This window comes from Notechis scutatus, chromosome 2 (genome assembly GCF_049901735.1).
Source record: "Notechis scutatus isolate UNSWTSFEM ecotype Mainland chromosome 2, rNotScu1.2, whole genome shotgun sequence".
Taxonomy (NCBI): Eukaryota; Metazoa; Chordata; class Lepidosauria; order Squamata; family Elapidae; genus Notechis; species Notechis scutatus.
The window spans coordinates 217,801,054-217,814,263 of NC_142010.1; the positions used below are offsets into that span (position 1 = coordinate 217,801,054).

At 32.7% G+C, this 13,210-nt stretch overlaps 1 protein-coding gene across 1 annotated transcript in view; it reads right to left on the reverse strand.

The window, feature by feature from the left end:
* Window positions 1-11,184: 11,184 nt before the first annotated feature.
* KCNN2 (potassium calcium-activated channel subfamily N member 2) overlaps window positions 11,185-13,210 on the reverse strand; it is a 72,280-nt gene continuing 70,254 nt past the window's right edge. The window contains exon 8 of the mRNA XM_026671389.2: window positions 11,185-11,843. Coding sequence (XP_026527174.1) covers window positions 11,556-11,843 — 288 coding nt within the window. The 3' untranslated portion in view covers window positions 11,185-11,555. The remainder of the gene's footprint in view (window positions 11,844-13,210) is intronic.

Consider the following 13,210-nt stretch of genomic DNA (forward strand, 5'->3'; position numbering starts at 1 on the left):
CATCACTTGAGACTTTCAAGAAGAGATTGGACTCCCATCTGTCAGAAATGGTGTAGGGTCTCCTGCTTGGGCCGGGGGTTGGACTAGATGACCTACAAGGTCCCTTCCAAGTCTGATTATCTATTATCTGTTATGATATTTTTGAACAATGAACTCAGAAGTTAATTTTAATAGTGTGTGCCTCTATAGATAAACTGTGTCTAACAAATATTATGGAAGAGAAATAGGTTCTACCTGACAGGACTGAGACTGATATGAAAATGATGTTACACTGGACATACAAAAGGAATACACAATAAACATGGTGATTTGCAAAATAAGCAACACATTATAGTTATTTCTATTCCATCACATAATAATGCTACTCTGTCATTGAAGAACAAAAGGCTCACTCCTTGGTAGCATTTTTAATAGTTAGCAATGTACTTTACATGGTTCATATCATTATTTAAAATATCCATTATGATGAGTGTGATTTCTTACAATGATGAATATGTTACGGAGGTATCCTTAAGATCAAAATCTTTCATTAAAATGATGGAAACAATCTTACTTCATTGTGACACAAGCTCTGATCCTTTTGTACGTGATGTCATGATTCACAGAGAAAATAGGTGGTGCTTATGTCAAGATGGCAAAATCCTTGCCCACCTTTAATGACTCTGACACATTTACCAAAAAATGTTTCTTGAAATACATTCTTTAGTTCCAAGCTTGGGATTTTAATAAAGATACCGTCAGATAAGGATAAAGGGAAGGATTTCATCTTTCTCTTTGTCCTTATCCCATTGCCCTTTTTCTTCCCTTTAAACTATGCACACACCTAGGACACATGCAATGACTTAGATGTTCAGAGGTGATGGTGGAACAGGATGTAGCAACACTTATGTCCACCATTGGATCAGGATGTTCTGCAGTTCAAAAATAAGCATTCTGCAGGATACATATTCTTCTTTTAGTAGAGATAAAACAAAAAGTGATAGTGCTATTATGACGCTTGCTAATTATTTTATCCCTGAAACTTTTTAAAAAAGATTTCCTGAGGGTGAATCCAGATTTTTGTAGTTGACTGTAAGCCAAATTTTTATATAAGTACAATATGCAAAGAAGCCTACTAGGTTCCCTGTTTATTGCCACTTTGGAAACAGTGGATCAAAAAGTGGTATAAAAATGAGAAATAAAAATAACATAATAAATAAATACTTTGGGGGTGGGGAGGAAATTGTTCTATACTGATCCAAACCTCAAAGATAATATTAAGCAAACAGCTTGCATTATATCACAGACTTAATTAACAGGCTTTAAATGCCAAATATAAACTAAGCATACAATTATGTTTTAATTATGTTTATGGGGACCTTTGAAAATATCTAGCCTAAGAATCAAATCCACATTGCTCTGGAAACACTGCTTGGTTAAAATCATACTGCAAACAACAAACATGTGTCAGAGAAAATACTTAAGAATTAGAACATCACCATATAGGTTCAGCAAAGTATTTTACAGTATCTCTATAGGACAATAAAAGCAACTATAAATAATAAAGCAAAATAAAATCTAATACCTTATTTGTATTCATCTTCGCTTAGAGAATTGCTTTCTTTTTGGAATCAATCTTTCCACAAATTATCCCACAGTTAACACTTAAGATCAAAGCCTTCATTCAATAAATGGAAGATATACAATGCAAGCACATGTTTTTATAAGCGCTTTGTGAAACCAACTGATCAATGAACTTTTTGTATATCTGTTTGGATGGAAAGATCAATCTGTTGTCAATCTGCATATGTAACCAGGGACATGAATTTTGTTTTATTCTCTTATATATCTCTTAGAGATTCTGTAAAATAATGCAAGCTATTTTGCAAGCTATTTTTATCCTCTTTGTAAAGTAACTGGACAATGGCTTCTTCTTGTTAACTGTAGAGCCAAGTGGTCTTAGTATATATTTATATTCATGAGCAATTTTTCCACCCTCTCCATCAAAAGCATGCAACATTTCAATAAGCATTGTGCCATTGTCCCTATCAGGTGCATATGGCTTTTGTTATCCTGTAGGCTGCAGAAAATAATATCAAGCAGCTTCCATCTAAAATTTAACATATTCAAGAAAATACGTATCAGTTATGCAAAAACATTTCAATTAATGATGTAATAAAAATGTTTTTGTGGTTTTTAATAGTATTTATCTCAGGGACTGTAAGCAGCATAGTATTTTAGGTAGCAATCAACAAAATGTTGAGAGTGTGCTACCAGAATATAAGTACTTTGTTTCATAATGCATGTTCAGAAGCAGTTAATTTTCCCCTTTAACAGAAACTCTTCACAATCAATACAATTACAGATCATACAATGTTCTCTAAAATATGAAGTTAGGCCTGTAAAGTTAGATGTGACCCCCTTAAAGTTCCATACAATGGGTCAATCAAAGCTGTGATCAAATCGTCATAATTTCCATAACATTACAGTGTACATTTACATAGTCCTAGGATTCAAAGACACATGTCCTTTTTTCCACAGGCCGATATAGCACTGATTGGGATCCCAACTATATAGCATTCAAATATATAGAACTCCAGTAGTTCTATATAAAAAAAATGTCCAGTGGAAAAATAAGATTTAGCACACAGCAAATACCAAGTTTACAACTTTGCTATTTTGTTTGAGGGAAAACTAAGTACTACCCAGAGTGACTTGCCTATAGAAAGAACTTTATCATGCAACTCACTTTGATGTTCAAGGATATAATTCATATTACACAAGCTTCTTTCTCCCATAATTATCTGATTGATTCCTTATGCTGGTCTTTGTTAATCAATTATGGTGCCTCTCTGCAAATAAGTAGAACTGGACTATTAAGGGCTTCCCATTCTCCTTGAACACTCTTATAAAAATGTGATATAAAAAAAAAGTGCAATATGTTAATTACTTCTGCCGAATGTCTTATGTTGAGGAAAGTTAAATATCTGTTAACCATAAGAAAAGAAGTACAATTGAAACAGACACTGGTTTTTATTATACAGTACTACATCACTGTGGAGTAAACATTGAAAGGAAGAATTACAAATATTTTTTTCCTTTTTTCTTGCTGTTGTTCAGATTTGCATGTTCTTCAGCATGGTATAATTGGTAGAAATGTAATAATTAGGTTTTTTTAAGTTAAACAATTCATGTTTAAAATTGATAGAGTATCTTCTACATTTGGGTATCAGTTACACAAACTGGGTTGTGTAAAAATGTTATTACTTGGGTTACTATATCAAATGATTTGATTGAATATGCATTAGAAACAGTTGGTATGTAGTTTTTCATGTTCAATTGACATGGTGTTTTGAGGTTCTCATAATCCAAAATTACACCCTGTGTCACTCAGCACATGTAGAAGGCACTCTATTAATTGTTTACATGAATTGTTTAACCAATGAAATCAGAGTATTTTCCAAGTACTGTCAAAGGAGAAAATATAATGATCATACATATCTGGTACATGGTTTTCTGGATATATTATAGTATTTCATAAATAATAGGTAGATAGTTATTGATGATCAGGTAACTGGGATCCCTGGCTCTTATAAAGTCCCATTTGCTTATCTGTATGAGATACTTTGTCCTCATAACTTGATCAGCTGTAATTAATTTGAGGTTATAGGTGAATGTTCAATGAGGAATGTCTCAGCAGTAATGTTCTACAAAAGAGAATATTTGGATTGGGTTAGGCAAAGATAATTTTCTTGCTTAATATGCCTTCCTCAGTTAAATTGGATCCATTCAATTTCCATACATTAATATTAACAAAAATCACTCTTCTTCCTTCCTTCCAAACTGTGACATTCAGAAGACAAACTCTGAGGGAAGTTCATGAATTAGAAATTAAAATACAGAAACACCAATTGTTCCCAATCTGCTTATTTTCCACAATTGTTTCTTATTTAAAGTATACAGCTCTTAATATGCTTTAGATACTAGAATTTGGTATCCTAATATTTGAGCAGGGGTGAAGAGAAATATTTTCCTCTTCTCAGCCTTTGAGAAATACAGTATATTGCAAACAATTACTACTTTTTTCATATGAGAAGAATCACCATTCTTGACACACTTGACCTGGAAAATATTCATATGCAGGTCTCTCTGCTTAAAAAGATTAATAGGTTATATGAAACATTACCTTTCTGAATACTCTGAGTACTCATAATATGCTAATCAAAGCATACATTTTGAACTAGATAGATTAAATCTGACTAGGCATAAAACTACTTCTTTGATTCCTAATTTTTAAGACGTCTGACAAAGAAAACTTGGAATATAGTTTTATAAGAAGTTGAAATGTTCCCAGTGAGTTTTCCCTAATTTGACCTTACAAAACCTAACCCCCCAAATGTATTTTATAAAAAGGTCAGCAATATCTAAAGCAGTTTACTCACTTTTATAAATATAGTCTTTCTTGAGAATTTGTGATCTGTAAAAACAATAGAGCTGGTGTTAGCATCACATATTAATTGCATAATAGGATTAATTTAAATGGTAATTTAAACAGCTAAATATCTCAAAAATGTTTGCTAGACATTCTTATTACATTATAAACCAATGTCTGCTGTTTATTACACAAGGACATTAAATAAAGATCAAAGTATTGGAAATACAACTTTTCCCCAACCATTTTTTTAAATCAAAAGTTCTAAAGATCTAAATCAGGGGTCTCCAAACTTGGTAACTTTAAGATTTGTGGATTTCAACTTCCAGAATTCCTCAGCTAGTCATGCTGGCTGGGCAATTCTGGGAGTTGAAGTCCACAAGTCTTAAAGTTGCCAAGTTTGGAGACTCCTGATCTAAATCTTACAGGAAGATATTTCCTTTTTAAAAAGAAGACAAGTTGCTTCCCCTTCTTCTCTTGTGTAATACAAGAGTTAAGAAAAGGAACTAGAAATTCTTCAGATGTAAATGTTCCACAGGTACTAGGAATTAACGGCAACATAGCACCTCCCTTGGAGGCTTTCAAGTAAATTCATCTTTTTCAAGGATCATGTACCAGTTTTAGTTCTCAGGATGCATGAATGAATAATATATTCACATATTTACATAATTAACCCCTTAGTATGATTGCTCTTTAACTTAATATAAATGACGGGTCAAATTACATATAAGATCAAATAGGTCTTTTTAAATATAAAAGCCAATGGGAATGATAATTGCTGAAAATACAGCAGGTGGGATTTAATTATTTTACCTGTTGCATTTTTAACAAAAATCACTTCTTTGTAGCTGTTATTTCTAGTGGGACTGAAACTCTCATTAGCCCTGATCCTAGTAGCTACTATTTCCATTATTTTAAAAGAATTATATATTTAGTGCAAAGATGCAATTAAAGATAATGTCAGAACTCATTCTAGCACAGTGGTTCTCAAAGTGTCACTAAGACCATTTCAGGAGGTCCATAAAGTCAAATATTTAAAATTTCTGTTTTAATTTCTAATACAGTAAATATCAAAAAATGAAAATTAATTTGGGATCCTCTATCATTTTTTAAGAATAAAGCAGGCATGAGACTGAAATATTTCAGAACTACTGTTTAAAAATTAAACAATCAAAGATTATGGACCATGTTTTGCAAAAATATATATTGTACAGCTCACTCTTTTGTGAATAAAAGTTGTGACTAGTAATCACAAATTAGAATTGTAGTGGAATATCAAAATGATGTTAAGAAAGGCATTATTCACTGTCCCTGCATACATATTCTTTGTTCCATTTCAACTCTATGTAGTTAAAAAACAATTACTATCACAAGAGCAGAAACTATTTGAAAATCTGAAAAATTGTTAACAGGAGTCAAGATGCAATTAAAATTCAAGGTATGAACTTGACTCCTTGACTCTCTAGAATAGGGCTGTCAAACTCCCGACCCATGGGCCAGATACGTCATGCACTGGCCACACCCATGCTCAGTTTAGCGAAGGGGGGAAAAGTCCCAATATGTCATGTGATGACACCATGATGACATGAGTTTGACACCCCTGCTCTAGAACAAAATATTTTCTATATAAATTAACACCTGAGTAGCTTCTCTCTCCTACTTCTCCAAGGAGAAGAGAGCAACTTCCTTATTTATAAGCTACATTGATGTTAACCCCTGTATTTTATGATGGAGTACTCTTCCCAATCTGGTGCCCACAAGAATCTTTCACTTCAAGTCAATATCCCTTTAAATGTACTCCTAGTGATCATTGAGTTCAGGTCAAGCAAATATAGAGAACAATGAGTTAGATAAAGCTACTCAGTCTTGGTCTTATTCTAAGGTGTTTCCTGGTGTATTCCATTTGCATATATAGAGTTTCTATTAGAAACATGGGATATTTATGGGATTACTTCAACCCAATTTCTCAGTCAAGGATATTAAGTTTAGTTACAATTGGATAGACTGGAACAGCTCACCTACAACTTTTTGTATTTGTTTCAGCCTGAAAAAGGAAGCGTGATGTAGAAAATGCATGGATTCCTCTATTCTCAGCTTAGTTTATCTTCCTACTACAAGATCTTACTTTGCAGCTCTTGTGTACTTTTATCTTTGCTTTTACATTGTTTTCTATTAAAAGCTTATCTAAACTGGTAATGTGCAAAAACACAATGTGGTATATTTTGAAACTTTCTCATACTAACGGTTAGGGTAGAAACATTAACCTAAAATGGCTTTTGAATCAGTCAATAAAATCAAAATATCACCTGCTTCTGGGGTTTGCCATTTAAAGGCATTCCTACTGATTTAACAAATATTGAAAAACAGCTTATAATAAGAAATTCTCAATAGTTCTGCTTCAGTCAGTCTGATATCTCTGGGATTTTGTTATCCCTCTCCCCCTTTCAGAGGGTGATCAAGACGGCCCAAAACATCATTGGCTGCTCACTCCCCTCTTTGGAAGAACTGTATAGGAATAGACGTAAGAGGAAGATACTTAACATATTGAATGACTCCTCTCATCCAGGACATCAGCTCTTTGAACTATTACCATCGAGAAGGAGATTTAGGGTATTAAGAACAAGGACGACCAGATTTAAGAACAGTTTTTATCCAAGTGCAGTTTTGAGTTTGAATGCAGGGTCATAAGATTTTGTGGAATTAAAGGGCTGAGAGTAATGGGGTATTTACATTTTTAAATTGCATAGAGATGATTGTATGGTTGGTTGTGTTTAGTTTAATTTTTTTTTTTAGTGGTGTTTGTCCAGTTTTTACTTTGTGGAAGAGCACCTCATTTCGTTGCACCCGCTTGCGAGTGTAATGACAAATAAATTCTTATGTCTTATGTCTTTTATCTTGGTTGAGATACTAATGAACCAATTTTCAGTTCAAGCCTCAGATATTGAATCCCAAATAAGTGTAAAATAACATCTGTAAGCTAATTTCTAGGCTGTAGCAGGCAATCCACACACAAAATCTGCACACATATTTCTAAATTTTCTGAAAGGAAAAGAAAGATATAGTACATTAAAATAATGGTTAAGTCACAAGCTAAACAATTAGACCTTTAAAAAGTAATGTGACAGTTGTTCTAGTTTTATTGTCTATCATTTTTGTTATTTCATGCAAGAAAAAAGAACTGCCTTTAAACCGATTCAGACATCATTAATTGCTTTTAAGTTTCTTCTTTGGCAGAGCATGTCAGTTTTTCTTCTTCCTGCCATTTGGAGAACAATGAATGAACTAAAACATTCCTTTTAATACAATCCAGATAACGGCCCTTGTTGCATTTGGAGAGGTGCCTTATACCAAGTGCCTTATTATTTGCAGAAGCATGACATATCCATCTCAGCCCTTAAAGACCCTCAACCCAATGTGCCCTGGCCCCACTAACCTTTGCGATGCTGGCTTCAACATACTCTGCAAAATGCTACAGTACAGCCCTATAATTGGAACTGGTTTTGTGAATGGGACCATTACAACATGTGAATTGCTGTATGATTGAAAAGATGTTTTAATATCATAAAAATTAATTGTTGGAAATTATTATCATAAGTTGATTTACATAAACTTAAAAATTTGTGCATTAATGCAAAATATATAAACAAAACTTAAATCCTATTAGGGCTGAACTGCAAAAGCTGAAAAGATGCTGGCTTTATGTTACCATGCTATCTGAATGACCTTTTCATCAAAGACATTATGATAATGGACAAGGAATTAGGACTTGATTCAAATGTGAATGAGACCTAATTTTTTGTCCATCATTATAAATTTCTCTGAATTTAATTTCTTTGGGGAGAGAAGCAAGCAAATAATACTGTTTAAATGAAACAATGCATCTCTTATGTCTATTACAAAATTATGCATAAATCCAAATGCTAATTGGCATATAAATCTATTAATTGAGAAAATGATTACATCTGCTTTTTTACCAGTCATATGTAATGAGGCTTACTTCAAAGCATTTTTTTAAAAAATAAATATAAACATAAAATGTAAAAAACATCATAGCACTTCAAATGGAAATATTAAGATTAAACAGGATTGTTAAAAATGGTCTACATTTATTACATTTATTAAAAGTGTTGACTCTCAACATTTTCATGCAAGCAAATGACATAATTTTCATTTTTACCTGTTCAGTAGTGATAACCAAAAGGTTATAGGTCCAAAACGTTATCACTAGGGGAGAGGGAAATACAATAATTTAAAGCCAAAATATACACATTTTCTCATGAAAGAACTGATTCAAATGAAAGAAAAGTATTTTCGAATAGGACATCTGGAAAATTTACTTTGTAAATTATAGATTTTAACATGTTTAGCATAAGGTAAAAAATAAAAGATGATAATATTTTGATCTCTGAGAGTTAGCTGTTGAAAAAAAGCTTTACACAGAGACATGTTTTACTTACTTCATAATGAGAAGACTAAAAAAAGTGACTGGACCAACTGTTCTGAAAACAGAAATGTCATATTATTATGAAGGAATTAATAACAGAAATTTGTTTAGAAATGAGTTAAATTTATTTGGAGGAATAAAGAAAAAAATATTATGCACGTTCTAGACAGAACCAATTGAAATAACATAATTTTTTTTCAAAATGATTTTTGAATTCATTAAAATAACATTTTTTTTTTGCCTGCAGAAATTAAGAATTATCAAAAAGTCAGTAAATAAGAAATCCTTAGAAGAAAGTTGTTTTATTATTTCCTGAAAGTTGTTTTATTATTTCCTGGTTTCACCTTAGATACCCTGAATAGGTCCAAGATTGTCCAATCAGATTTGGCTATACATGTTCATTATTTCTGAAAGCTAAGCCAAATTCATCCACTAAACCTTATGTGGCAGAATGTGACAATATCCAATATATAATACTAAAGGACTTTATTCAGAAATATTACATCATGCAAGGATTATGTATTATAGGTGGGAGGCTGTGGTCCATTTTTTCTTTCTTGGTTTAGATGTTATTGCCACCTATAAACTTCATGGTTTCTAGCTTATGTAGTATAAAGTCTTATGATTCATTGTTCCCTTGATTTCAACTGAACTTTATTCTAAATGAATTTACAGGAAAAAAAATCTACTTAAGGTAATAAATGAAGCCAATTGGACAGGGTTTGGGATAAGACCAACATTTTATTATAAACCTTGGGGTTCATATTCAAGTATTATTGTTGTTGTTGTTGTTGTTGTTGTTGTTGTTGTTGTTGTTGTTGTTGTTGTTATTATTATTATTATTATTGAATAGTAATTGGTTCATCCTGCATATTAATAAAGTACTTTTGAAATTGGGTCATTTTATAATATTTGCACTTGTTTGTGTTCAAAAGTATGTCTAAGCATGTGAGTATCTCCATGCAAACAAGGTAAAATGTATCTTTTTTTAAAAATGTGAAGAGTTCCCATGATTAGCAAATGAAATGAGAAAAAACTATCAACTATTTCAGTTATTTAGAAGGTTAATTCTAGGTAATTTACTTTTCACTATTGCAGCTGCAAAATCAGAAAAAAATATTGTATCTGTAGTCTAAGGATGGGATTCCTATGTGAAAAGTATAGGTTATAGAGAAGGCAACTATTTATCAGAAAGAGAAAAAGAAGGAAGGAAAATCTATTACAAAAATATAAAAAATAAGAACTATTTGTTTACCATCTCAAAATAGATGTATCACAAGTCAATCTAGACTTCTTAAAATATTGTTATTGACTATGGTGATTTTTCCCTTCCAATATTTTCCCTTTATACCTTCACCAATAAATTCTTACTTCGCCAAATCACAAGAGATTGCTGGAAAAGGAAACTGAATCACCAAAAGTTGGATGAATGTCTTTGCTGTAACAGCCTTTCCAGTTCTACTAGGTCTTTCTATAAGTGTACTGTAATGGCAGGTATTATAATTCATTTTGGAACAATACAGAAATATAGTTTTTGTCCCACTCCACTCTGTAATAGTACAGCTAAAGAAAAAGAGAATTTCAAATTTACCTCTACTATGTCCAATTTCAGAAACGGTTTGAAATGCACATATATGATATATTTAAAGGTTGATGGCAATGGGATTGTCTACACAAATTTAGCAACATGGTTGTATTTTTCATTGCATCAAGATCAGGCATATCTTGAAGAGATCTAGCTCATTTATTTAAATGAAACAAAGTGTAATGAGTAGCAAACTAGCCAACAAGAGATCAAATAGACTGAGGTGCCACAATATTTCGATGGAAAATTTTTCTTAACAAGAAAATAAATATACGATAGTCTCGCCCACCACATATAAACATATTTAAAAATGTTTAAAATGGTTTGGAGCCAGCCCTTTTCTAAATTTTTAGTAGACAATTATTTGTATAAATAAGGTATAAGAACATACAGCATGCTGCCAATATACTGGAGGAAATATGGGTGCATTGGCTCTCATCAATGAACTTTCTAAACAAAAGCAAAAACAACTTGTTTGCTTTTTTTCTCCGCAAGCTGGCATGTAATAAAAAATAAAAGCAAAATTTTAAATAAAGACCATCCAATCTTTTAAATTAATTCTAAATTTAAATTAATGCATTATTACTATGATCTTTCTCTGCATAGAATATCAAATAAGAGCTTGTTTAAAAAAGAAACACAAAATGAACTCAGCCTTCTCATAATTAAAACATTTTTCTACATTTCCATTTAAAAAAAAAAACAGAGCTGGGAATGTTAAAGTCAAAGTGACCAAGCAACTATGTGCAGAAAGTAACCCTTTTATTATATTATATACTGTAATAGTAATAAAGTTTGTTGGAAGTGCATGAATAAAAAATTAGTGAAATTACAGGAGGAACAATCTATAGAGCAATAATAGGTGCATTCACTGTGCATCTGAAAAGAAAAGAGAGAGAGAGAGAGAGAGAGAGAGAGAGAGAGAGAGAGAGAGAGAGAGAGAGAGAGAGAGAGTTTTCACTCATTTTGGCCTAAAACTTGTGTTCAGGTTTCCAGAATTCTGACATCAGAACCCAGATAACACTGATTAGAACCATAAGGCTTTACAATAAAAGCTAAAATATTGACCATATGATGGCAAAAAAGTCTTTATTTTGTGGTTAACTTATTCTCTTCTAGCTACTCTCTGATGAAGTGGGTGGTGCTGTAGAGGAAGACCTTCGTCTTCTAGACAAGGACCTTGATCGTTCTGCACTGTAGGTTACATGCTTATCATAATTTTGTATCTGAGCTTCAAGAAATTCCCTTTGCTGCTGGCTAATTGTCTGGCTAATCAGTCCAGGGAGAGCTTGGATGCTACCAATTAAAGTTTCCAGTTTTGTTTCCAGAGTAACAATTCTCTTCTCAAAGTCTTCACTTCGTTCATTCAAATCTGAAATCATATCATACATGATGTTTTGAGTCTAAAAGAAGAAGAAAAAGGTGAAACAAATTATGCAAACAAGATTTTCAGCAGTATTTTCCAATGTTCAAGTTTCACTCATAGACAAAGAGAATGTATACAAATAGATCCACATCTGGAACCAACCTATTTTACAAACTTATTTTTTATACTATGTCCTGCATTGAACTGAGGCTACTAATTTTTAGTGGAGCACTTCCACATGTCAAGCATATAAAATCCTTCAGAAGAATGAAGATACACAAATGTGAATCAAGCATGGCTAGAAATTTATTTATCCCAGAAGCTGTAAAGATTCTCTGCCTGTGAAATAGATTTTAGTAGATCAATTGTTTCATTTTTCTCCAATATTACCAGAAGAAAAATGTTATTTTCTCAAAGGTCTCAGTGCACATTATGCAGCAGTAGTTTTTTCCTCTTTTCTATATAGCACAAAATGATTCCTTAAACTCTGTCCCATATTCCCCATTCCATCTCTTGGCTATGTGGAACTCCAATACTTTTTCCAGCCAGGAGCCCACCAAGGGGTTTACAAAGTCTACCATCTGTTATATAGCAGAATTCCTCTAGCCTAGAACAAAGCAGGAAATCATGCTCCTCTTTGATTGAAAAGAAATGCTGAGTATAATAATCAGATCGGTAAGTGTTACAGGCAATGTGGTACTTAAAGATGTAGTCCAAGAAAAGGCAGTGCAATAAAAATGCAAAAATATGGTGTTGATTGAAGAAGTCCTGGCATTTATACAAATCAAAATAACACCACCTGATGCAACTGCCTGATAAGAGTCTTTTCTCTCACTTGAAACCCTTGGCTTAACAAAACAAAACAAAAACAAAACAACAACAAAACCCTTTTGATTAACCAGAGTTGAACCTTCTCTTTTTTGTCTTTTATCAACCATCACCATACAAACCAAAAACATAGAGTCCTAATAGCTGACTGGCCTTCCCTCAGTGTCTGCCTCCCTGTACCTTACACAACTATTATAGTTTATATTGTGTTCATATCCCCCATGCACCCTTTACATACTCACTGACCCTACACTAACCATAGGATTCACTCTAAATTTGATGGATTTCATGATCACAGAGGAGAGAAGCTCTGGATAACTCAGCTGCCATGGCCAGATTATAGTCTGGTCAGCTTTGAGATGATTGCTGATATAAACATTCATGGAATAGTGAACTGGTTAAAGCACGGCATCCCAGGAACTTGTTGGATCTAAATGGCTTCCTTAAGGGACCTGGAGATTTACCTTCCCTCTTAAGAATATGGAATGCCCAAAGAGCAGGTACTATTGCTTCCAAGCATCCATATCTCTTTTACAAAGCCATATCAGTTGATTTGGTTTGATTTACATCCTGCCT